The sequence below is a fragment of the Gymnoscopelus braueri genome (genome assembly GCF_963280865.1).
Source record: "Gymnoscopelus braueri genome assembly, chromosome: 7".
NCBI lineage: Eukaryota > Metazoa > Chordata > Actinopteri > Myctophiformes > Myctophidae > Gymnoscopelus > Gymnoscopelus braueri.
Window position 1 is genome coordinate 38836108 of NC_137608.1, and position 22611 is coordinate 38858718.

At 41.3% G+C, this 22611-nt stretch overlaps 3 protein-coding genes across 3 annotated transcripts; 1 reads left to right on the forward strand and 2 right to left on the reverse strand.

Annotated features, from left to right (window-relative positions):
- Positions 1 to 7771: 7771 nt before the first annotated feature.
- tmem127 (transmembrane protein 127) lies at positions 7772 to 12526 on the reverse strand. Its single transcript, XM_080433007.1, has 3 exons — positions 11728 to 12526; positions 10550 to 10714; positions 7772 to 9340 (listed from the first exon to the last, which is right to left on the reverse strand). The coding sequence occupies exons 1-3, from the start codon at positions 11969 to 11971 to the stop codon at positions 9030 to 9032; spliced, it is 720 nt and encodes a 239-aa protein (XP_080289133.1). The 5' UTR covers positions 11972 to 12526; the 3' UTR covers positions 7772 to 9029.
- Positions 12527 to 13510: 984 nt separating this feature from the next.
- saxo2 (stabilizer of axonemal microtubules 2) lies at positions 13511 to 17494 on the reverse strand. Its single transcript, XM_080433780.1, has 8 exons — positions 17357 to 17494; positions 16645 to 16830; positions 16293 to 16495; positions 15768 to 16129; positions 15428 to 15652; positions 14378 to 14500; positions 14093 to 14214; positions 13511 to 13976 (listed from the first exon to the last, which is right to left on the reverse strand). Exons 1-8 carry the CDS (start codon positions 17392 to 17394, stop codon positions 13823 to 13825), a joined length of 1413 nt encoding a protein of 470 aa, XP_080289906.1. The 5' UTR covers positions 17395 to 17494; the 3' UTR covers positions 13511 to 13822.
- Positions 17495 to 19205: 1711 nt separating this feature from the next.
- Positions 19206 to 22419, forward strand: ciao1 (cytosolic iron-sulfur assembly component 1). Its single transcript, XM_080432455.1, has 7 exons — positions 19206 to 19610; positions 20366 to 20514; positions 20634 to 20745; positions 20889 to 20977; positions 21108 to 21300; positions 21393 to 21471; positions 21928 to 22419. The coding sequence occupies exons 1-7, from the start codon at positions 19472 to 19474 to the stop codon at positions 22160 to 22162; spliced, it is 996 nt and encodes a 331-aa protein (XP_080288581.1). The 5' UTR covers positions 19206 to 19471; the 3' UTR covers positions 22163 to 22419.
- The last annotated feature ends 192 nt before the right edge of the window (positions 22420 to 22611 follow it).

Below are 22611 nucleotides of genomic sequence, written 5' to 3' on the forward strand. Positions count from 1 at the left end.
CTGCCCTGGCATTTGGCCTTTGTGCCCTCCAAAAAATTACAACACCAAAGGCCAAGTGGCCTTGCCCCTAAAATGACGAAATTCCAGGCTTGAATGCAATAGATGTACTCTGAGTCTGTTACAAGTAAAAGTCAGGAATTCAACATTTACTTGAGTAAAAGTACTAAAGTATTGGTATAAAAATGTACTTAAAGTACCAAAAGTAAAAGTACAAAAATGTTTGAAAATAGCAGATCTACAAGCTCAGAACGCGTGCATCGCAACACATTGTGAGCTTGTAGATCTGCTATTTTCAAATAGCTTATAGGTATAAAATAGGGCTAAAGTGGTTAATGTATGTTTCATAATGATTTATATCTGCAAAGTAACTAGTAACTAAACATTTAAAATAATTGTTGTGGAGTACAAGTATAGACAATTGGAAATACTCCAGTAAAGTAAAAGTACCTCAAAATTGTACTTAAGTAAATGTACTAGTTACTTTACACCACTGCACGTCAGTGAAGAAAAAACGCTGGGAACATCCCTATATCCAAGTGGCTTTGCAGGGAAACAAGCCCAAAGTCGCTTATAATAAGCAGACCTGGCAACGCTGGCAGGCTAAAAGTCAAATTAGCACATGAATGGCCAGTCGGCTGACAGACTTAAATGCCAACTTTTGCCAACCGAATACCAGTCTGTTGCAGTCTGTTGCAGTCTGGAGTAGTCTGCAATAGTCTGGACGAGTCTGTTTGGTCTGGAGTTACCTTTTAGTGCACACAGGACGAGGGAGTCGAAGGACACAGCATAGACCCTTCATTTCAATAAGGGCAGACAGCAGAGCCAAAACCTGCAGAACATGTTTAGCACAGCCATGGCCATGGTTCACATGACGCCCGAGTCCCCCTGGTCTAAAGTTGTGTTCGATTTTTTCACATTGCCACTCGAGCTGCAATAGCCCCGCCCCCCCACCGCGAGCCGTTTCTCTGTCTGGGGTATTGTTCTAGGTGTCAACGGCGCGTTAACACCTATCTGCGCCCCGCTATAGTAATGGTAATGGTAGTGGTACTGTAAGTTTGAGCCTGACATCTGAGATTCATTCATTCATGACCAATTGACCGTGGGGGCGCTAGCCCCGAAGCCCCCGCGTCATCGGCGCCCCTGCCACTCACACCTCACATGTTGTCTAGTGCTACGCTTTATGTGGTTTACAGGCAGAGAAATAATAATATAGGCTATAACTGGGAACGTGAATGGGAATGGTAACCATGAGATCCGATATGTCAAATCTTTATGACAAAAACTTAAAACAGCGTGATCGCTGTATTGGTGAGCTTAAATTAGGCACATGAACAGGGTTTAGGAAATGGTTACATTTACACTCTTGAGTGAAACATGGATAGCCTAAACATGATTCACTGGTAGACAGAGTGAATAATATGTAGGCCTACTTAAGTTACACAGATTAACTTTTCAAAGTTACATTTATGCCTGCTGTCTGAAGCCGGAGACGAGACTCTCTGTCCCCAGACGCTATCTCTTTGAAGAGCACGTATGAAACAGCTGATCGCTGTAGCACGGTTCATAAATACATAGGTCTAGTTTGTGATATGGACTCAAGGCAGAATGTTTCACAATTATAAACATTTGATATTTACCATTTGTGTATATACAGTACAATTAACCTCCATCAGTGGAATACAGGTAGGGACTGAAATTGTAAATATTAACTACCAAAATTTGGAATAGAGCTAAATTAATTTGCCTCAAATTCTGTTTTATTTTTTAGGTCTGGCCCTCGGGACGCATTTTGCCCATATGCTTCCTAAACCGTGTTCATACACAAAGTCAAAATGCATGTGACTTCATAACATTGTCAATGGAGAATAAAAAACATGCACTGGTATTTGCTTTCATACAAAACAATTGATCACTGGGAAATGTGACTGTTGAAAGCAAATCACATTTATCTGAATAAATGTGTTTCTTTTTCATAGAGTGAATGAAATTAAACAACTTGTTGACACTAGATATAATAGTGAATATGAATATGATTAATAGATTTAATAGTGAATATGAATATGATAAGTAGATATAATAGTGAATATGAATATGATTAGTAGATTTAATGGTGAATATGAATATGATAAGTAGATATAATAGTGAATATGAATATGATTAGTAGATTTAATAGTGAATATGAATATGATTAGTAGATATAATAGTGAATATGAATATGATTAGTAGATATAATAGTGAATATGAATATGATTAGTAGATATTATAGTGAATATGAATAATGTGTTAAATAGTGAATAAAGCAGCTTCTCACCATGAGACAGTCCAACTGTCATCATCAGTAGAACAAACACAGTCTCCATGTGTTCTGGATGGAGAGGAGAGGAGAGGAGAGGAGAGGAGAGGAGAGGAGAGGAGAGGAGGGCTGGTCAGGTGAAGAGGCAGGTGGAGGTCGTAGGTCAGATGGAGAGGCAGGTGGAGGTCGTAGGTCAGATGGAGGCAGGTCGTAGGTCGTAGGTCAGAGGTGGATGTAGAGATGTGTCTCTGTGACGGCTGATAGATTCAACATGAAGACAAACGCTACATAAGACACACCCTCTCTGTGTATCAACCAATCATTACGTTGCAACACAACATTCTGACCAATGATAAAACATGTGGCGTTTGTTGGTCTGTTTAGAGGAAAAGGGAAGTGGAACCGCCTTTTATGAAGAAAAAATAAATGCTGTCTGGAGGGTTTTTCGGATGAAAAAGAAGAAGAGGTGGCAGAAGTCACATGACTGACTGAAACAGACTTCAGTATAACTCTATAAATGGAACTTACTGAATAATGAAAACTACGTTTTAAACTAGTAGATCTGGAAGTAATACATATTTGGCCAAAAGAAATTAATAAAGTAATAAAGATTGTGCAAAAGTATGGCATCGTATCACCTAAAATATATGTCTCTTCCTTTACCATCTTCCAGAGACGAGCCCCCAGGTCTGTGTGTTTCTCCTCCCCACCTGTCAGCTCTGCTGTCTGGGTACGACTGAGTCCCTGGAGCTCACACTGCTGGACCACACCTCACTGTTTCATTATGATATATTAATAGACCTTTAAGAAAATACAACTCCATGATTAATTAAGCAAATACAATGTAATTATTACATAAGACTACATTCTCCTCTCTGCTGACTCCTGTTTCCTCTCCATCCTCTTCCTCCTTGACCTCTCCATCCTCAAGGTATATAAAAAGAAGGTACGGACATCTATGTGATTTCGCAGTTCTGCAGCCGTGGAATACATTGGAGTTAATGAGAGCCAGGTGGACCAGCTTAGAACAAAAACACTATTTCTGAACGACTGCAACCTTTGTGAAATATTTGGCCCAGGAAAATAAAAGAAGACATTATCACTTATTGTTTTCTGCTGTGTTGATTTTCGATGTGTACACTGTATACGTTTATTGAGCTATCTATAAATAAGTGATACTGTTGATGCTTTTCTGTGCTCCTTGAAGAATTGTAGGCCTCAGACACAACTTGGGAGGATTTAGAATGTTGAGTTTATTGCAGTCACAGCAAACATGGTTAAGCAGTGCAGCAAGATGAACTGACATTGGTATCAGAGATCATAAGCCGCAGAGAGTCTGCGGCGTCCTTTTATATCAACCAGAAAGGTCACAGTTCATTTATTTCCTAATATTGGAAGACATACGAGACGTTGGCTCTATTAACTAATTGCCTATACGGAGCGTATGACTAACCCACCGCCTGACCAGTCCACCTATCCACTGCCACAGTTACCTTTTAAGGATGGAAGATGTGAGGCAACCTGCATGATCACGTGCTCTATTCGCCCAGTAACTACCTTCATCATGTCTGAGAATAGGCTGTAACATGAACGGCTGCAGATTCGCCAAGTCACTTCTTGTGTAACTCTTGAGCAATAATCAGGCCTTGACTTCCAGTCTCCTTGAGACCCAGAGGCCTGTTTAACAATACACAAACTCATTAAACCATGCATAGATATTGTCTAAGACAATGATAATACTGCCAAGACAGAAACTAGTGTCGCCATGTCTGCTATCATAAGCGACTTTGGGCTTATGTTTCTGTGAAGTTTCTTGTAAATATTGGTAGTTGTGTTGCATTTTTTTGGGGCTTGTATGAACGGCGTGTCGGCGTTGTTGTATGGATGTCTTTTTGATGGTTACAGTGGAACGTCATATTGACGTCTGACTCGGACGTCATATTTTGTGACAGAAATAAGAAATAAGCGTTCATTCATCTACATCTTTCAAATATAAAGTTTTTGACCCTGGCAAGGGTGGGAGTTGAAACTGTGCCTTCTGCTTGTAAGGCAGCGATTTCTATGTTCCCCAGCTTTAGCTCAGTCGAGAGCTCTTGAATTCAGACCACAATATCATGGAATCGAATCTCCGCACAGACTCTTAGGCATCCGAGCAATCTGGCTCCCACGGGTGTACTATATTTTTCCGCCTTTATCATAAAGGTTGCTGGACAATATATAGAGGATGAAATGCATAATTTATTAAATAATATAAAGGTAATATCAAATACATTGTAAAAAATGAGAGACATGACGCTTTATTAGCAAGACAGTCTTTTATTATATTATTCCTCATTTTGCTGGTTTCCCCTGGTTTCCCCAGAAAAAACTATTCGCCCTCCAGCCAAACAAGGCCACCGGCCTTGACAATATCCCCACCAGATTCCTCAGAGACCCCATAGTAGCCCATAGTAGCCACAAACCTATCCATCAGCCAGTGTCACGTCCCACAGGATTTCAAGTTGGCAAGAGTAATCCCTCTGCATAAAAAAGGAAGCAAATTAGAACCTGGCAACTATAGGCCTGTTTCCATCCTTTGTTCCATCTCAAAGGTTGTAGAGCGATTAATTCAAGAACAAATCAACAGCTACCTCAGCGAGCATAAACTGTTGTTTGAATTCCAATCGGGCTTCAGAACCTCCCATTCCACTGACACATGCCTACTGTATTTGACCGACTACATCAAACGTGAGGTAGACACGGGCAAATACTGCGGCATGGTCATGTTGGACCTCCAAAAAGCGTTCGACACTGTAAACCATTACATTTTACTTGATAAGCTGAGGGCGATTGGTTTTGACAGCACATCACTAAACTGGATGAGATCTTACCTGGAGGGAAGAGAACAAGTGGTTGACATCAACGGAACCATGTCCTCATCCCTCCCGGTGAGCTGTGGAGTTCCTCAGGGCAGCATTCTAGGGCCGTTACTGTTCCTTCTATACATTAACGACATGAATGCTGCCTGTAACTGCAAATTGTTCCTGTTCGCTGATGACTCGGCACTCCTGATCTCGGGAGAGGACAAGCTGCAAGTTGAGGAGGCGCTCAGCTCCAAACTCTCAAAAATCCGTACTTGGCTTACCGATAACAAACTGTCACTACACCTTGGGAAAACTGAATCCATTCTCTTTGGGCCCAAACATTCCCTCAGACAGATGGATGTAAATGATTTCAAGGTCAAAGTCGATGACACAATTATCTCTAGCAAAGAAGAGATTACCTATTTGGGACAGGTGAAAGCATGGCGACAAAGGTGGTCAAAAGAGTAAACCAGAGAACCAAAATAATGGGCAGAGTTTCCTCTTTTGTCAACCCTCAGGCCCCTCTCAGGGGCCCTGATTCAGCCACTTTTTGACTATGCTTGCACCTCTTGGTACTCCAACACCTCAGTGTCACTGAAGACTAAGCTTCAAACCTCCCAAAACAAACTGATTCGGCTACTCCTCGGACTGGGGCCCATGGCCATGACCCACCTTTCTCCCACCCATTTTGCCAGCCTAGGCTGGCTCAGGGTGGAAGACAGGGTTAAACAACAAAAAATGGGACTGGTCTTCAAAATTGTAAATGCAAATTTGCCCGATATGCCCCCTATTCCCGCATATCTGAGTAAATACCTCCAAAAGGTTAGCGACACCCACAGTCACAATACCAGAGGGAGCGTTAACAACAATTTGGTACCACCCACCCATAAAACAAACATGGGCAAATTCTCCTTCTACAGCACTGCCACCCAGGATTGGAATAGTCTAACTTAAAAAATGCAGTTCGCTGGGCTCATTTAAGAGCCTTAAAAACTCACCTTTCAGGAGGCCAAAAGAGTAGGTAGTACCATTTTCCCGTTTTTGACACATTCCTGAGCACAGACTCAGACATATTGGTTGGATCAGCGGTGCCACGTAGGTGTGCCAAGAGCGGCCAGAACCTGAGTCTAGTAGAACATAATCACGATTCAAAGAACCACTTTTAGCACTATTTAGCACCATTTTTGTTTAGTGTGACATATGATCTACAGGCTGTAGATCATGTGTTTACCTGTAGACTACAGGTAAACACATTTGAACATGAAGTTGATGATCAAAGTGACAGCTTCTGTAACCTAAACTTGATTTACTTGGAAGGGCACGGCCCCACCGCACTTTTATTTTACCTCTGGGGCGGAATCTGCCAATGCTTTGTCAATGCAAATGCGTGGATTCTTGGAAAAAATCTGCAAGACCATGCACCCATTTGCATTGACAAAGCATTGGCAGTTACCGCCCCAGAGGTAAAATAAAAGTGCGGTGGGAGCACTCCCTTACAGAGTAATTTAATATTGTGGCATTGCTACTTTTACTTTTAAGTAGAAAATCTGAGCACTTCTTCCACCATTGCTTACCAGTACGACATTGGTATTTACCAAGTTACCATAGTTTTGGTGGTACACAAAGCAGGCAGACTAATGAGTTTGAGCAGCAAATGTTTGTTTTGAGAGCAAGACCCTAGATGCCAGCATGATTTAACATAATAAATAATGTGTAGGTGTTCTAGGTCTAAATGGTTGCAATATGTTCTTGCTCCGGTCATGTATAAACAGTACCAGCAAACTCTTCCACTGCAACATTACTTTATAAGACATATTTTACAAAGGAAGGGAAGAGTTATTTTACCTATACTGACCTAATCCCTCCCTTATTTTATTTAATGGTGCAACGTTTCGACCTTATGTCTTTCATCAAGCAAATATTTGCCTGATGAAGACCTATAAGGTCGAAACATTGCTCCATTAAATAAAATAAGTTTTGAGAGCTTTAGCAGATGTTTTACCTTCTTCTCCTACAGGCCTTGACATTAACAAATAAATAACAAACAGTAACCAAAGTGACAGCTTACCACGATATTTCTACATATTTGCTTTGGGAAGAACAGAAATTGAAACAAATTGTCAACAGTGTTTTTATGTGATAGGTTCCATTTACATGCATCAGTGGAAGTGGTGTCTTTGTATCCAATAATTAAGATCAAAGAGTATAGTAGCACATCCGACCTCTTGAAGGCCGCAACATTATATCATAGAACATTTAGATCCTGTACAGGGAATACCAAGGGTGAGCGAGAAAATTGCAGCCAGGAGAATGACACTAGCAGGACACTGCCAAAGGCATCAAGAGCTGCCAGCCAGCAAATTGGTGCTGTGAGAGCCAACACACGGGGGCATCGGTCACGAGGAAGTCCCACACTAACATACGTGGATGTACTCAAGAAGAACCGGGATGACTGGAAGCGACGATGGAGGGCTCGTCTGACGACCTAGATTACATGCAATATAAGGGACATATCTTTTTGTACCCAATAGGATTTTGTAGTGGATCTAAAGTACTGTATGGAGGAATACAATTGTTATCAGTATATACAAAACTAATAACAGGAGATTTCTCATTGCTCAATTTCAAAGTCACAAATCAGGGGCGAGGCTGGGCATTTCTTTTTTTAATTATGACCATCATTATGTATAAACAATCAACAATATTTTACACAACATTTTCACATACCAAAGAAAGGAGGACAGCAACAGATTGAGAAACAAAATGTGGATATGGCATAAACAACAGAACAATATATTACCTACTAGTTTCACTACAATATCAATCACAATTTTAATCCTGGGCTGGTATGTCCCATCCAGCATTCACTCATGTAGGATTCTGACAAAAGGATTAAAATGTAACAAAGGGAAACTCATGCATAGAAAACATAATTGTACAGCCACAGTAGGTAAAAACAGAATACAAATAAGATTTGTCAAACAGATGGGACACATGACAAGAAGAAATTATGTGGTAGAGTTGTGTGTGGAATGGATATTTATTCCACTAAATGCTGCCTTTATGTAAAACACTTTTTTCTCTATGGATGTCAACCTCCATAATGCTATAGCAAAACATATACGACACACCATGATTTGAAACCTGTTGAAAATTATGTGATTAGTCTTGATTTCCTAGTGCCATCTCAAATATGTGATACAAAAGGGGGTAAAGAAACATGTCTACACACCAAACAAATTAAAGGAAGACAAACAGAACTAGGGATAACCAGTTAATAAATAACGGTCCATTTTTATATGATGTATATAAAAAATGAAATGTCTAAAACAATCTTCAGTGTATTTATACATTGGTGACGTTTCAAAAAGTCAAATCATGTACAAAATGAAAGCGTATTGACAGATTCAAAGAATTAAGTATTCCATCCATGTCCGACGAGGGCTATTACAACTGCCAATGGCACACTGTCGACAACCCAAGTTTGTTCAAAATTTGGCATTGATCAGGACGTGGCATCTACATCATTCCTTCAATTACTTGCAATAAATCATGTTGAAACAGCACCCCCATAGGTTTGCTTGCTTTTACATGTAAGGATCAAATCCTAAGAGCCATTTACATGCATCACTAGAAGCTTCAGTGGTGAAAGTAATAATCAACTCCCAAATTTCTGCCGCCACTAAAGAAAGCGTTCATGCACCCAAGCACCAACAATCAAGGTATATGCGCTCGTTGTACACATTGTGTTCAGTATGGAAAGGAAGAGTATTTGCAGAGATATCCACTGGATAGAAAGTCACATACCTTTATGTGTACACATTTTGTTGATGAGGCCAGTAGCAGTGCTCATAGGGAAGCGTGAGTTAGGGCGATTAAAACAAGGCTACAATTTAGGGTGTGTATGCAGGTGGCGGCTGAAACTGATTGGCAATGTCATAATCAGCAGGATACGTTTCACTGCTCTCCTCCATCTCCGAGAGCAGCTCTAGTGCCTGCTCTTCCTCCTCTGTGGGGTAGTGGCGCAGCAGATTGGCGGCCGTGGCGAGAATAGAGGCCCCGCCGGCCCCCGCCACCAGGTAGAAGCTGATGGCAAATGTGACGTATATGAGGGAGCCGTGGTACTTTTTGTGTTGCTGCTGTAGAGATAATATGAGCTCCGAGGCCCAGTAACAGAAGCCTATCACTGTGGCACACTGCAGCACTGTTGATATGCAGAAACAGACAGGGGGAAAAAACTGTTAATAATGTGTTGGCTGATATGGTGGAAGAATTTAATTCATACGCATGGTACAGTTATGTAGCTACTAGCTAATGACCGTTTTTGTTCTCGTTTTCTAGCAGTGTTTAGGTAGCGCATTCATCACAGCTACTTTATTATTTTGGCCATGGTTCACCCTGATGTAAAGCTTCGCTATTCTTGTGAATATAAATGTTGCTGGGTATCTTTTGTGTTGCACTCTCAGACTCATAGAAAAGGGTGACAGCCTTTGTTAACGAGAATGTGTGGAAACTATTCTGAGCTTTTAAACAAAATAAAAAACATGTATTGCAGAACCACTGCAAAGACTGAGGGCAGTGCTTCATATTGGGACGTTGTCAGGATTGGTTTTCAAACAAGGAGACGTACGCTTGTCAGCGGGCCGTTTGCGCCGCCATTTTCAGCAACTACATTGAATTGTATCGATATGTGGAGATCTTGCTCGTCTGGCAACACTAGATTAACTTGATTCAGACACACACACACACACACACACACACACACTACTGGGACTTACAGTACATATGCATGAAAAGATAGTGCACGCACATCCACACTGAATGGCCAGGTGCAGGAAATTATTCATTCCTGATGAAGATCATCGGATCAAAACGTTGACAGCAATACAAAATAGTGGTGTTTTTTCTACCAGTGTGCGAACATTATTTTTATATGTACAACATAACCATGACAGATGTCTGTCAAGGATTACTGTTGTAAACACTTAATTGTTTGTAAGACTGTATATTCACTCATATTCACTGTTGGTAGACTGTACAGTTTATTATCCAGATACTTTAACTGCTGAAGGCTGAGACTGTAGATATTATTATAATATCCACACTCTTCTTAGCATTTAGATTCATAGGTGATACATGAATATTCATGTGTAAATTTACAGGTGATCGATTCTTCTACATTACACTTATACGAATATAAATTATTTTAACACAGGCAAACCAAGTGCAGATGGCTAGGGTCAGATGCTAGTATACTATATACTTAGCTCCCTACTCTCACCTGTACCTGTGTTTCATTTAGTGCTGTTGTTGCTATAACACCTGCATTTCCCCACAGGAAGCAATAGTTCCTTCTTTCCTTCCATCCATAAATACATTTATTGTACACCACTGAGGTAAGACAGAATCATACCTGTGAGAATGTGTGCAAATGCGTATCTCCGCGTGATCTTGAGGGCAGGATGCTTAGGTCCGAACACATCCAACAGGAATGCAGTCAGACTGCACAGGATGCCCAGGAAACAGAATGCAGCAATGACCCGCAGCAGCAAGATGGTCTGGGGGTTTACACAGTAGTCTAGAAAACAGTACAACAACATCAAGCCACAGTATTAAAAAATTAAGCTGCTTACAAGTGTTATTTCATTGCCTACGGGTAGGCCAATCGTCCCTTGAAATACAGCAACAAGGGACACACTTTGTTCCTCTTTTTGGGAACCAATCAACGACACACATCTTACAAGTTCAACAGTTCATATACATATACTACAATAAGGTCGTTACTACAATATACAAAACATGTATACAGACAGTGAGATTTGAATTGATCTTTTTCTGGGGGTACCTTACTTTCCTTGGAAATAAGAGACACCTGGCTGGGTGTCCCTTATGTGAATTTCAGGTAGTTGGCAATCCCAACTATGGGTATTTTCTAGCCGCAACTTCCCCGCAAGCAACTCTCAGATGCTATAATGCTATCTGGCATCTAGAGTTGTAATACCAACCCTTAACAGACAATTTATTGAAACAGAAAAGTCCTACCAAATATATTATATGACTTTAAACTCACCAACATTGCAGCTGTATGGAAAGCTTGGATTATCCTTTTTGTATCTGTCAAGTTTTTGTTTAATAGAAATCCACCGTAGACATGTTATGAGCTACTTTCTGTCAATAAATTCCATGCAGGTGATTATTTTGTGTGATTATTTAGTGTTTGAGTTTGGAAGGGCTTGTTGGAAAATCTGACAGATACAAAGAGTATAATCCAAGCTTTCCGTACATCTGCAATGTTAGTGAGTTTGCCATCGTTTAATCCAGTCAGATACGACTTTTCTGTTTGAGTGTATGGGCTGTTAAGGGTTGGTATTGCGCAACTCTAGATGCTGGATAGCATAATAGCATCTGAGAGTTGCCTGCGGCTAGGTATTTTCTAGCCACGGATCAAAGACTGTCTATCATAGATGTATTTTATAGAAGTATCTATGAAAGATACGAAAGTAAAAGTCAGACTCGATCAAATAAATCTATGATAGATCCAAGGCTAGGTATTTTCCACACTTGAATGTTACCATTACTAGTGTTACTAACCGTCCAGAAGCTTTGGATCGATGTACCCCAGGACGTCCGCCACCCCCAGCTCCTGCCTGGGACAGGTCCCCCCGTGGACCCTGAGCCAGGCCGGCTCGGCCAGGGCCGTGCAGAGGGCGGTGATGGACAGGGCTCCCGGCAGGGCCGACGCCAGGCTCCGCTCAGGCTGCTTGGGCAGAGAGGTGGCACCTCTCCTCCTGCGGCCTCCTCCAGGAGCACTGGGACCCGGCGGTGGCGCGTACATAGTCGCACACTTTGTGTATTAGTCTGTTGTAATGCCGTCCTGACGGTAGAACACCAAGCGTTTATTAACGAGTCTTAAATAAAATCCCCTCTCAGCCAGACAGTACAGGTCCTCGCTAGGAGGAGCTAACCTCTGGGATTAAGGACAGGATGTAGCACGTAGATACAGATTATGTGTCCGTTGTCACCTACTGTATTAACTGTATATATATATTGAAGGAATCTGGATTCTTCTGGACGATGAACCGTTAGTGTCTCTGTTGTCTCTTCAGGCCTGCTGCTGCTGCTGTATTGTTGTTAGCTTAGCCAGCTAGCCCAACTGTTAGCCCCCCCCGGAACAGCTGTACCTTCTGTTTGTTTTGTCTTCTCGAACAAAACACCCGAGCACGTTACCGAAACAAATAAAACGAGATGGTAACTGGAGCAAATCTAGCGAACAAACGCTTTGATATGAGTCCTGTTCTTTGTTAATGGGGGGAAACGACAGACAAACAGAAACTAAAGAGAGCGTCCGCTGATTTTCCAGTAAAATATGCTCTCTTCCTTGTTCATGCCATTCTTCTTCTTGGGTCTGTTGTTCTATCTCTGGGCGCAGTAAATCCGAAGAATCAGTGCTGCCATCTATTGGTGCTTCCGGGACGGTATATTTATCTCTGCCAGCCAAGGTAGGCCACCTTAGGCACGGGTGCAAACATTGGCACAGGGGAGGTATCACTGGCACACTGGCATAAGTGTGAAAGAGAGGATTTTTTAAATTACATTGTTAAATGTAGTCAATTAAATGAAGTCCCCAAGACTGTTTGCAAACCTTGCACATAATTCTACATTCATTCAAACTCTGAACTTGGCAACTAAACAAAACTAAAACATGGCACTTCATGTCAAAAAGGTTGCCCACCTCTGGTCTACAGATTTGTTTTCGCCCCTTATTTGTATATAAATATGTAGATAAATTGTCTCTGGAGCTTTCACAACTTTCACTATATATATATATAGTGAAAGTTGTGTATATATATATATATATATATATATATATATATATATATATAACATCTCCCATGCTTCTATGGTTCTATATTCATGAGAGATATGGCAGCGTTTTATGTTATAACACATGGTCCCTGGTTTCCATGGAGTCTAAATCTCTGAAACCTCACATTTTGAGACTCTAGCTTGGTATCCTAGTTACTTAGCCTAGTTACTTAGGACTTTTTTTTTTACCATTTACCCTGTCATTTGTTGTCTACAGTTCATGCTACTTACTCCGATCTTGTAAGTCACGTTGGATGAGAGATTCTGCTAAAATGCCCAAATTGTAAAATTGTAAATGTTTTTTTTGATGGTTAAGTTTAGGATTGAGTTTGATTTGGTTGGTAATGTTAATGATCTGGGAGGGCTGTTTAATAGAGAGATTGCATGTAAATTGGAGACAAGTACTGTATCATCAGTCACAGCCTATTACATGAAAATGTCATCAACCATTTGACAATAAATACTTGATAAAGTACAATTTTTATTGCACATGGCACATACTGATACTGCAAAGAAAGTGGTGGACTTGTAAACAATTTTTAAAGCAAACAGGTCTGATTTAGTGCAGTAACACAATTTGAATGTCAAAAGTTGATTTGTTAAAAAGTGAATAAATGCTAATGCTTTCCCAAAATGATGTCCATCGGTTAATTACACTGTCAAATTAATAGTGTGGTCAGTGCTCACCCCCAGGAAGCACTGACAAAACGTGAGACTCAACTTAAAACATAACCCTCTAATGCTCTGAGTGGAGCATGGTCACAAACTAGAGACTATTTAAATAGAGTGTAATTTGAAATATCGAATAACCCATTTTGATTTACAGAACTGCCACTTCCTTCTGCATGGGGACCACACTGTCCACGTGATTCTGCTTGGATGAAAGCTTCCTGAAGAACTTGTGTCCCCTCTCATCGGCCTCCTGAAACACATAGCCTGGGGGTGACTCATAGCTGGCAGGGCACACGGCGATCCTGTGAAACAACACACAATATGCAAACTGCAGTTAGCCCTGACACACTTAATTCAAAAGGTCAAAGGTGTGTCAGTCAGTGTGTGTGATGTGGTGTGTGTGTGTGGTAAGGAGAACCTCTTTGGAGTAAATGCTGTGCGATACATGGTAATGCCTTCCATTGGAACACTTGCTCTCATAGGCTGGTTGGTTGGCTTAAAGCTGATGCTAGGCCTCAGTTCATGGGGTGTATAGTGGGCCTAGAGAAGAGAGGAGAGGAGAACGGAACAAAACAGAACAGAAGATTCTCAGTGATTTACTGTAACTGTGTTTTCATACACAATTCTACTAGTTTTAGAGGTCATCATTACTTTTTATACGGTACATTTCTTTTTAAGCGTAAAGAGTAATTGGTATATGTGCCCTGAATGTGGTGAGATCCTCCATCTTTCCACTGGCTTTATGCATCTCTTCATTCATCTTCACAAGAGGCTGTCTTGTGTGTGCCAACCAGGGCTGAAAGTCCTCACGCATGGTTGTGCCGCTCTAGAGGCACAAAGAGAACATCAGTGTATGATACTTTTCAATCTACAAATCTACAAAGAGTAAATGTAAATGCTGACTTTCTTAATGGACAGCAAATCAAATTTGTTATCGCTGCCCAGTCGAAGGTAAGGGAGTTCTTTATGTCCCTGTCTGTTTGTTTTTTGTGTTCAGGGCTAATGTTTGTCTGCCGCTGGACCTATCAGCGCCAAATGCACTTTTTCCTAAACATGTAAAAAAAAAAAGGAAAATAAATGTATAATGAAAGTAAATGCCAGTCATTTACTTCCATGCCCAAATAAGAAGTCATATGTCTTAGATACATCATAGATGGCTGATATCATAAACTAGGGCCAGCAGAGATACAGCATGCGCTCCAGGTAGGCTATGAACCTCTATAGTTTGCATTTATTTGTGTGCTAAAAGTGTGACTCTGAGACCGTGCAATGTAGGTCAATGGGGAGAATATATTGGATCATCCATTTTTATTTCTATTTTAAAGTAGCAAATTATTTCTACCCCTTTTTCTCCCAATTTATTCATTTTGCCAACTAACGCTTCCCACACATATATGTGTTGCCACTGCTATTGTACCCTACTGGCTCCGTCCTATTCCTCTCATTCAACACTCCCTACTGACAGGTGCCAGACACAGCCACTTGTGTACGTACAGACACTTGGCTAAGCCTAATGCATCGCAGTGGAATTGATCCCTAGACTCCACAGTGGTGGATGACCGTGGATCATCAATTTATAATCTTAGGAGCAACTACTGAAGATTACGTTGCGGATGTTTGGAGTTAGTTACATCATGGAAAGGCTACACAACCCAAACCTCTGCCAAAGTTGCTAAACATCCACAGATTTAACAATGGAGCATTTAAGTTCTCACTCAGTGATTTTTTACATCGATGACTGGTCCACTATTACCTGGAAAGGAGCAGAGGACCTCTTCGGTGTTAAGTATGGCCTGGCAGATATAAATGGCTGGATTTGGTGTCTGACATAGGCTGTAGCGGTGGTGGTACTCAGGTCCATGTGCTCTGTAGGACTGACATATTCATCTGTCTTACGGACCTGAGGCAAGGAGACTGGCCACACCGTAAATTTGTCCCTGTTCTCCGTGCTGCCTTGGAAAGGTGTATTAACAGAATACTGGAGGAGAGGAGAGGTGAGGGGAGGGGAGGGGAGGGAGGAGATGAGAGGAGACTATAAGAATCAAAGTACTGCACACCTGTTGCTATGTCAACCGCAGCATTGAGCACAGTACCATGTTAGGGCAAGGCTTGCAGCTTTGGGTTAGTTCTCCACGAAGACCCTGGAAGTCTTGGCGGTGTGTAGTGAGGTCCAGGAGGGGCTCGCTGCTTGGCTTGTACAAATCTGGGGGCCTGATGTAGCGCGCCCCAATTGGATGGGGGATGAAAGACAACTGGTGCGAGGTCACGCCATCAAAGGGAACTTCTGAGGGCTTCACGATGTTGGAGGGTTTAAAGCTCTCCCGTGGAGCCACAATTCTGGGGATAAAAGCATCCTGAGAGGTGGTCGTACCCCCAAACTTGTCCGAAGGAGGCTGATAGACGTCTGGAGGTTTACTCATCTCCCTCCTACACGTCTCCCAGTGCCTGAAGTCATCTTAAAAGAACACAACATCTGTTAAGACATACGCTCACTTCATCCACTAACTTTAATACGGTCAATGACAATTTGATAGAACCTGTTTCTTGAAATTCTGTCAGTGCAACATGCCAGAGCCTTTTCCTGTGAGAATAGCCAACATTCAATAAAAAGGTATAACCTTTGTAGGTGGGGATGGTGTCTAGTTTTCCCTTCATTCCACTTGATCTCTGTCTGGGTCTGACTGGGGCAAAGGGCTGGATGTCATGAGGGTTGAAGTGTTGATGGTATGTGGTCTCTAGATCAATCTTCGCCGAATTAGGCTTATATTCTGTTTGCTGGCGTTGTGGGCGTCGTGTTATCTCATGGGGTATGAAGTCTGTCCTATCCAGAGAGAGTGAGAGAATGAGAGAGAGTGAGAGATAGAGAGAAAGAGAGGGAGAGAGAGAGGGATTACAGAAGATTGCATCTCAAGTTTCATGATCTCAAGTTCTGTGCCATGTCTGTCAGAAGGCGCTGAAGCGCTTAATTACTTGAATGTTGATTCTCCGTCCATTCGTCCTTTATTGGCATGATCCAGGTCTTGTTTTGGTTTCATGCTCTGGCGTGGGTTGTAGATGCCATAGACAGGAAATTTGTCGACGTACTCCGTCAGCACACATGCGCTCGCATTCCCCTTGTCATAGATAGCAGTAGGCTTGTGGGCGCAGCGGTGACGGCTGGTGAAATGAAAAAGAAAAGAAAAGAAAAAACAGTGAATGACATGTGTGGCTTGAATCTTCTGTATCACTGAAGGCGTGTCACCCACTGTCAGGTTTTGGGAGTAGATCCAAGGCTATATCGATGCTGTTTAAACACAAACATAAACAACAACGAAAACAATTGCAGTGTTCTCTTATCTTCACCAGGCAGGCATGCGATTGTCAGTTTGTGATGTACAGGTAACCAAGGCAAGCCTTGTCTTTGCTCAAGGAGTGTCTTTATGGCTGTGATAAACTCAGAATGTTCACAGCAGAAGCAGCAATTTCTTTTACATACACTTCATATACATTTTGCAGCCAATGTTATCATAATTTGTATATACAGATAGGCTATTTGCCTGCATGAAATAATAGACTGCTAAATCTGATATTCTGTCTGCCAATATACATATTGTAAGGCAAGACAACACCTATGATAAATCTGAAAAAACTAAAAACATGACATGACATTAATCAGCATAGGAAGAATATGACACATACATACCCACAGTTACATATCTCACATATACAAAGCTTTTTCATTTTTTCCAGCCAGATATCCTGTTGAACACTGCGTAGACTTCTCTTCAACTCGTCCTGAGGTATGTGCCAGCAGCCTGCCACTGTTTAAATGGCAGCAGCAGAGGTATCCAGACAACCACTGAGCGTCCTGTGGTTGCTATGTTACGATGCGTATTGCGTAACAGTGGGCGCGGTTAAAGGCAGTGGTTAAAGCTATCAATACTGCAATGTAGAAAGAGTCTGTTACAAGTAAAAGTACAAAAGTATTAGTATTAAAATATACTTACAAAAGTAAAAGTACACATTAAGCAGAATGTCCCATTTCACAAGTTTTCAATTGTATCAAATGTAAAAAAATCTTTTTAAAATAGCATATCAACAAGCTCACAATGCTTTGCATCGCAACGCATTGTAAGCTTGTAGACAGGCTATTTTCAAATGGCCAAAATGTATATAGGGTTGAAGTAGTTAATGTAGCTATGTTTTGTAATAATAATAATCTAAATCTACGACGTAACTAGTAACTGAAGTTTTCAAATAATTGTATTTTTGTTGAGTAAAAGTACAATATTTCTATCTGAGATGTAGTGGAGTAGAAGTAAAAGTATTGAAAACTGAAAATACTAAGTAAAGTAAAAATGCCTCAAAATTGGACTTAAAGGGCAAGACCACTTTGGTAGAGGTTTGGGTTGTGTAATTACCTTGCCATGATCCATTGATTCGAAATTGATAATTCTAAATTTGCTCCTCATTGACTTACATTGTACGGTAAAACAGCTCTTAAACTCACTCTTTTAGCACGTAAATGAACATGAATAAAGCAGATTCAGACAATATAGAGCATCACCGAACCCAGTACTGTTTTTTTTTTAATACAAATGTTAACTTCCTACTTATTTTACTATTTGAAGATCCGGATCCGGATCCGCAAATCCAGTCCGGGTTTTCTTCTTAATAAATATAGCAAAATCAACAGGAAGTTAACATTTTTATAAAAAATAAAAAAGGTACTGGGTTTGGTGATGTTCTATATTGTCTGAATCAACTTTGTTTGTGTTTGTTTATGTGCTAAAAGAGTGACTTTGAGAGCTGTTTTACCGTACAATGTAAGTCAATGAGGAGCAAATTTAGAATTATCAATTTCTAATCAATGGAGCAATTATTTTTGATTTCTTGTCCACCTTTGGAGTTACATCATGGCAAGGTAACTACACAACCCAAACCTCTACCAAAGTGGTCTTGCCCTTTAAGTACAGTACTTGAGTAAATGTACTTACTTACTTTTCCACCACTGGTTAAGGGGAAAACCGCAAGTTGAACTCATGGGTTGAACTTGATATTTGAATTGATATGATGTTCTAATGTCTTATTTATTACAATAATAAACTGTCATGTATTGATAATATCTGATATTGTAAATAGTTGTCAGAATGTGTTCCATATAGTCTGCTTCCCTGTCTGTCACAGTTGTTTCTATCCTCCACAGAGAAAGATATTTTGTCCGGGAATACCACTGTAATATATGTATTTAAAAAATGCTTATTAAATTGTTTTCTATCTATCTATCTATCTATCTATCTATCTATCTATCTATCTATCTGTCTGTCTGTCTGGTAGTAATACAAATGTGACAAATGTATTCACTGCTATCTTCACAAAAAGTACTATTATTTCGGTTCGTTTCGTGTGCCCGATAAATTAAAGTGTAATCATAAAGAAAGAGGATGAACCAACAACACACTAGGACACGCTCATCCGTCCATATTCTCCCCAGCCACAGGGGGCAGTAATGCCAAGCTAGGAACATGTGATACTCAGAAGAAGAAGTGGAGTTCTAGTAGGACGGAAGTTTGTGAAATTTATAACAAAACGGGTAAAATTATTACGCATTTCATAATTTCAGCGAGCCAGTCGAGTGATGAAATCTCATTGATATAGCCTTTCTTTCCGCGTTTAACTCGCGGACAGTATAATTCAGTGTTTTTGGAAGATTTGTACCTTTACAAACAGGCGGTTTGTAGATAAGGTGTTCGGCAGCATTGTGCTGTTTAACGTGGCTAACGGGTATTATCTGGCTGTCAGTGGTAGATAATATAACATGAAGGACGCACTGGTTCTCGTCCAGAGGTTCGTCGCTCATCCAGACTCTCGCTGCTGGTTCGTGTCCTGGAACCCCACTGGGACGCTGCTGGCCTCATGTGGAGGAGACAAGGCCGTGCGGATCTGGGGGAGAGAAGGTTTGAGAAGATTGAATATTGTAATAAACAACAGAAATGCAAACAGCACGAGTTACAGTCATCCACTTTAATCTAAACTCTAAAAGGATCACACCAAAGTCCAGTGGACTTGTTTACATTGAGGTCCTATATTGTGGGCTGGCTGCTCTACTCAACAACACATTCATTCAGTGCTTCTCAAACTTGTTTATTCAAGGACCCCTGTAACTCTGAGCGTATAAATGGAACCAAATGGACCCTTGGTCCCTTACGGGTCCAAGGTCCATTTGGTTCCATTTGTATATCCTCAGCGTTAGTGACCTCCTTAAGGGTCCATTTAGAACCCCCTCAATGAACCCTGGCCTGAGGGTCAATGCCTCCTGGAGAACCACTGCTGTATTGTAAATTTCCGGTTTCCTACTGCTTTCATTTATTATGCTCTCTAGTCTACACAAATGGAAACTTCAGGACTCTCTGAAAGTGGTTCTATTGTTATTGTTTTTCATTATGTATGGTATTTTATAACTGTACTTGTTTTACATCAGCTGTTTAGAGCTGCTAATTTCGATGTAAAAAGCATTCACATCTGCTGTTTTCGGTGTCGTAGACAAAGTATAAATCATTAAGAATTACAATGATGGAACTTTGTATTTTAGGACATAATATTATTTTGTAGTGTAGGCTACTCACTTGAAAATCTGTGCAACTGTTTCGTACTAGTCGTACATTGATAATAACATAATATGCCCCCCTGCTTCTTCCCCCATCCTGCTTAGGTGATTCATGGGAATGCAAGACGGTCCTTGCGGATGGACACCAGCGCACTGTGAGGAAAGTGGCATGGTCCCCCTGTGGGACCTATCTGGCCTCTGCCAGCTTCGATGCAACCACGTGTATCTGGAAAAAGAAGAATAACGATTTTGAGGTCAGATTAAAACACTCTCCTATTATCTTATTTGATGGTTTGACATCAACAGACTTACACTTTGATGGAAATCGTTCCATCTGCTCATATAATACTGTAGCTGTGTCTGTGTCCTATAGTGTTTGACGGTGCTGGAAGGACATGAAAACGAGGTCAAATGTGTGGCTTGGGCACCTTCAGGGAGTCTGCTGGCCACGTGTAGCCGAGACAAGAGCGTCTGGGTTTGGGAAGGTGAGTCTCAAGAGTTTTTTCACTACCTTAGATGCACATCCACAAAAGAGTTTGTATGTTATTCAGCTCCCTTAATCCTGTTAAAAAGATCTCTGCAGCGCAGCACGAAATTGAAACGAATCTCTTCCCTTTGCCTTTCACAGTGGATGAGGAGGATGAGTACGAGTGTGTTACTGTCGTGAACTCACACACACAGGATGTCAAGCATGTTGAATGGCACCCTACTCAGGAGGTAGGTTGCAGTACACACATACTGTACATGGACGATAATTCCCCTGCCTCATCTTGTCCACCACCCTCGACCAGCCATATTTATGAGGTCCATTCTCAGTTTATCTCTATCCCTTTACTTCTTGCTTCAGCTCCTGGCTTCAGCCAGCTACGACAACAACATTTGCATTTATAAGGAAGAGGATGACGACTGGGAGTGCAAGGCCACCTTGGAAGGACACACGTCCACCGTATGGAGTTTGTCCTTTGAGAAAGATGGAAAGAGATTGGCCTCCTGTAGTGATGACCGCACGGTGAAGATCTGGAAGGAGAGTCAGTCAGAAGGTAAAAAACATCTATGTTGAACGTAGACAACGTGGGTGGTTTGGTATTTCCTCTTCAACATTTCATGTTTGTTTCTCTTTGTTGAACTGCAGATGGCAACACAGACAAGACTTGGAAGTGTGTTTGTACTCTGTCTGGGTTCCATGCACGGGCAGTGTACGACATATCTTGGTAAGCATACTATACTATCTTTTAGTGCTCATGTTGATGACTTTAAGGCTGTCCTTCAGTTAGTAGATATAAACCTTGTGTCTCCATTTTCGGTGACACTTTTTGGCAGTGGGAGCCCAATTTTGTTAAGTGCTTTGAAGGACATACTGTGGCCTATCTTTAGTAAACACACTTGATTTGTAGAGCAGGGCCTTGCATATATATATATTATGAAGTGCAGTCTAAAGAGAGCAATATACATGATTAAATATCAGTTACTCAGAGAACAAAAATAAGTGTGCGTGTATGAATGTATGTTAGGTGGGTAAGGGGATTGGGGTACAATATGAACCCTGGTACAGGTATGGGACAGAAGGTAGAGTTGTGAAACAGATCTGGGATATGCTTAGAAAATATAACATTAAAAAGAAACATTAATTTACTAAACTTCAGACCTTTGTGCCTATTTTTGTTCAGGTGTCAGCTGACTGGTGCCTTGGCAACTGCCTGTGGAGACGATGCAGTGCGTGTGTTTCAGGAGGACGAGCCCACTGATTCAGACCAGCCTGTATTTTCCCTGGCTGCCTCTGCACCCAAGGCCCATAACCAAGATGTCAACTGTGTTAACTGGCACCCAAAAGAGGCAGGGATCCTGGCCTCCTGCAGTGACGAGGGAGACATTGCAATCTGGAGATACCAAACTGAGGGCTAAACACTGCATCTGGTTTCTCATGACAAACTATTCGTCAGCACTGAACACACCAAGACGTCCCAGCCGTTGAAGTTGCCACGTTAATGTTTCTTATTCTTTCTTGTCCAGTAAATTGGACGATATCTTTGGTTGTCTATAAAATGATATTCCTTCAGTACTGCCCTTTTAAGCGTACATGTTCAATTTTGTATAATTTTGCCATTTCAGTGACATTGAAAATATATTACATTAAATTAAAGGAAATTATGCCCACGTTATTTTGCTTTTACATATTAAAAGTAGTCGCGCTTAGGTGGTGGAGTGGTTAAGTGCCTGCCCACCACCGCAGAGGATGTGGGTTCGAATCCGCCATGGTTGTGCATTCGGCTTTGTCAAGTGTCGATAGGCACACAATTGGCCTGTGTTCGGGGGAGTGAAGCTGGGTGGGGAGGGTGATATTTATGACTGCA

Excerpts from the sequence above, each read along its gene's own strand:
- tmem127 (XM_080433007.1), bottom strand. The coding sequence starts at position 11,971 with ATGTACGCGCCACCGCCGGGTCCCAGTGCTCCTGGAGGAGGCCGCAGG. Across the intron at positions 10,715-11,727 it reads CGATCCAAAGCTTCTGGACG|ACTACTGTGTAAACCCCCAG; the intron begins GTTAGTAACACT and ends ACTGTTTTCTAG. Across the intron at positions 9,341-10,549 it reads ATTTGCACACATTCTCACAG|TGCTGCAGTGTGCCACAGTG; the intron begins GTATGATTCTGT and ends GCATATCAACAG.
- saxo2 (XM_080433780.1), bottom strand. The coding sequence starts at position 17,394 with ATGAAAAAGCTTTGTATATGTGAGATATGTAACTGTGG. Across the intron at positions 16,831-17,356 it reads TGTGAGATATGTAACTGTGG|CCGTCACCGCTGCGCCCACA; the intron begins GTATGTATGTGT and ends TCATTTCACCAG. Across the intron at positions 14,215-14,377 it reads AGGATCTCACCACATTCAGG|GCCCACTATACACCCCATGA; the intron begins GCACATATACCA and ends TCTCTTCTCTAG.
- ciao1 (XM_080432455.1), top strand. The coding sequence starts at position 19,472 with ATGAAGGACGCACTGGTTCTCGTCCAGAGGTTCGTCGCTCATCCAGAC. Across the intron at positions 20,515-20,633 it reads AGAAGAATAACGATTTTGAG|TGTTTGACGGTGCTGGAAGG; the intron begins GTCAGATTAAAA and ends TGTGTCCTATAG. Across the intron at positions 21,301-21,392 it reads GAAGGAGAGTCAGTCAGAAG|ATGGCAACACAGACAAGACT; the intron begins GTAAAAAACATC and ends GTTGAACTGCAG.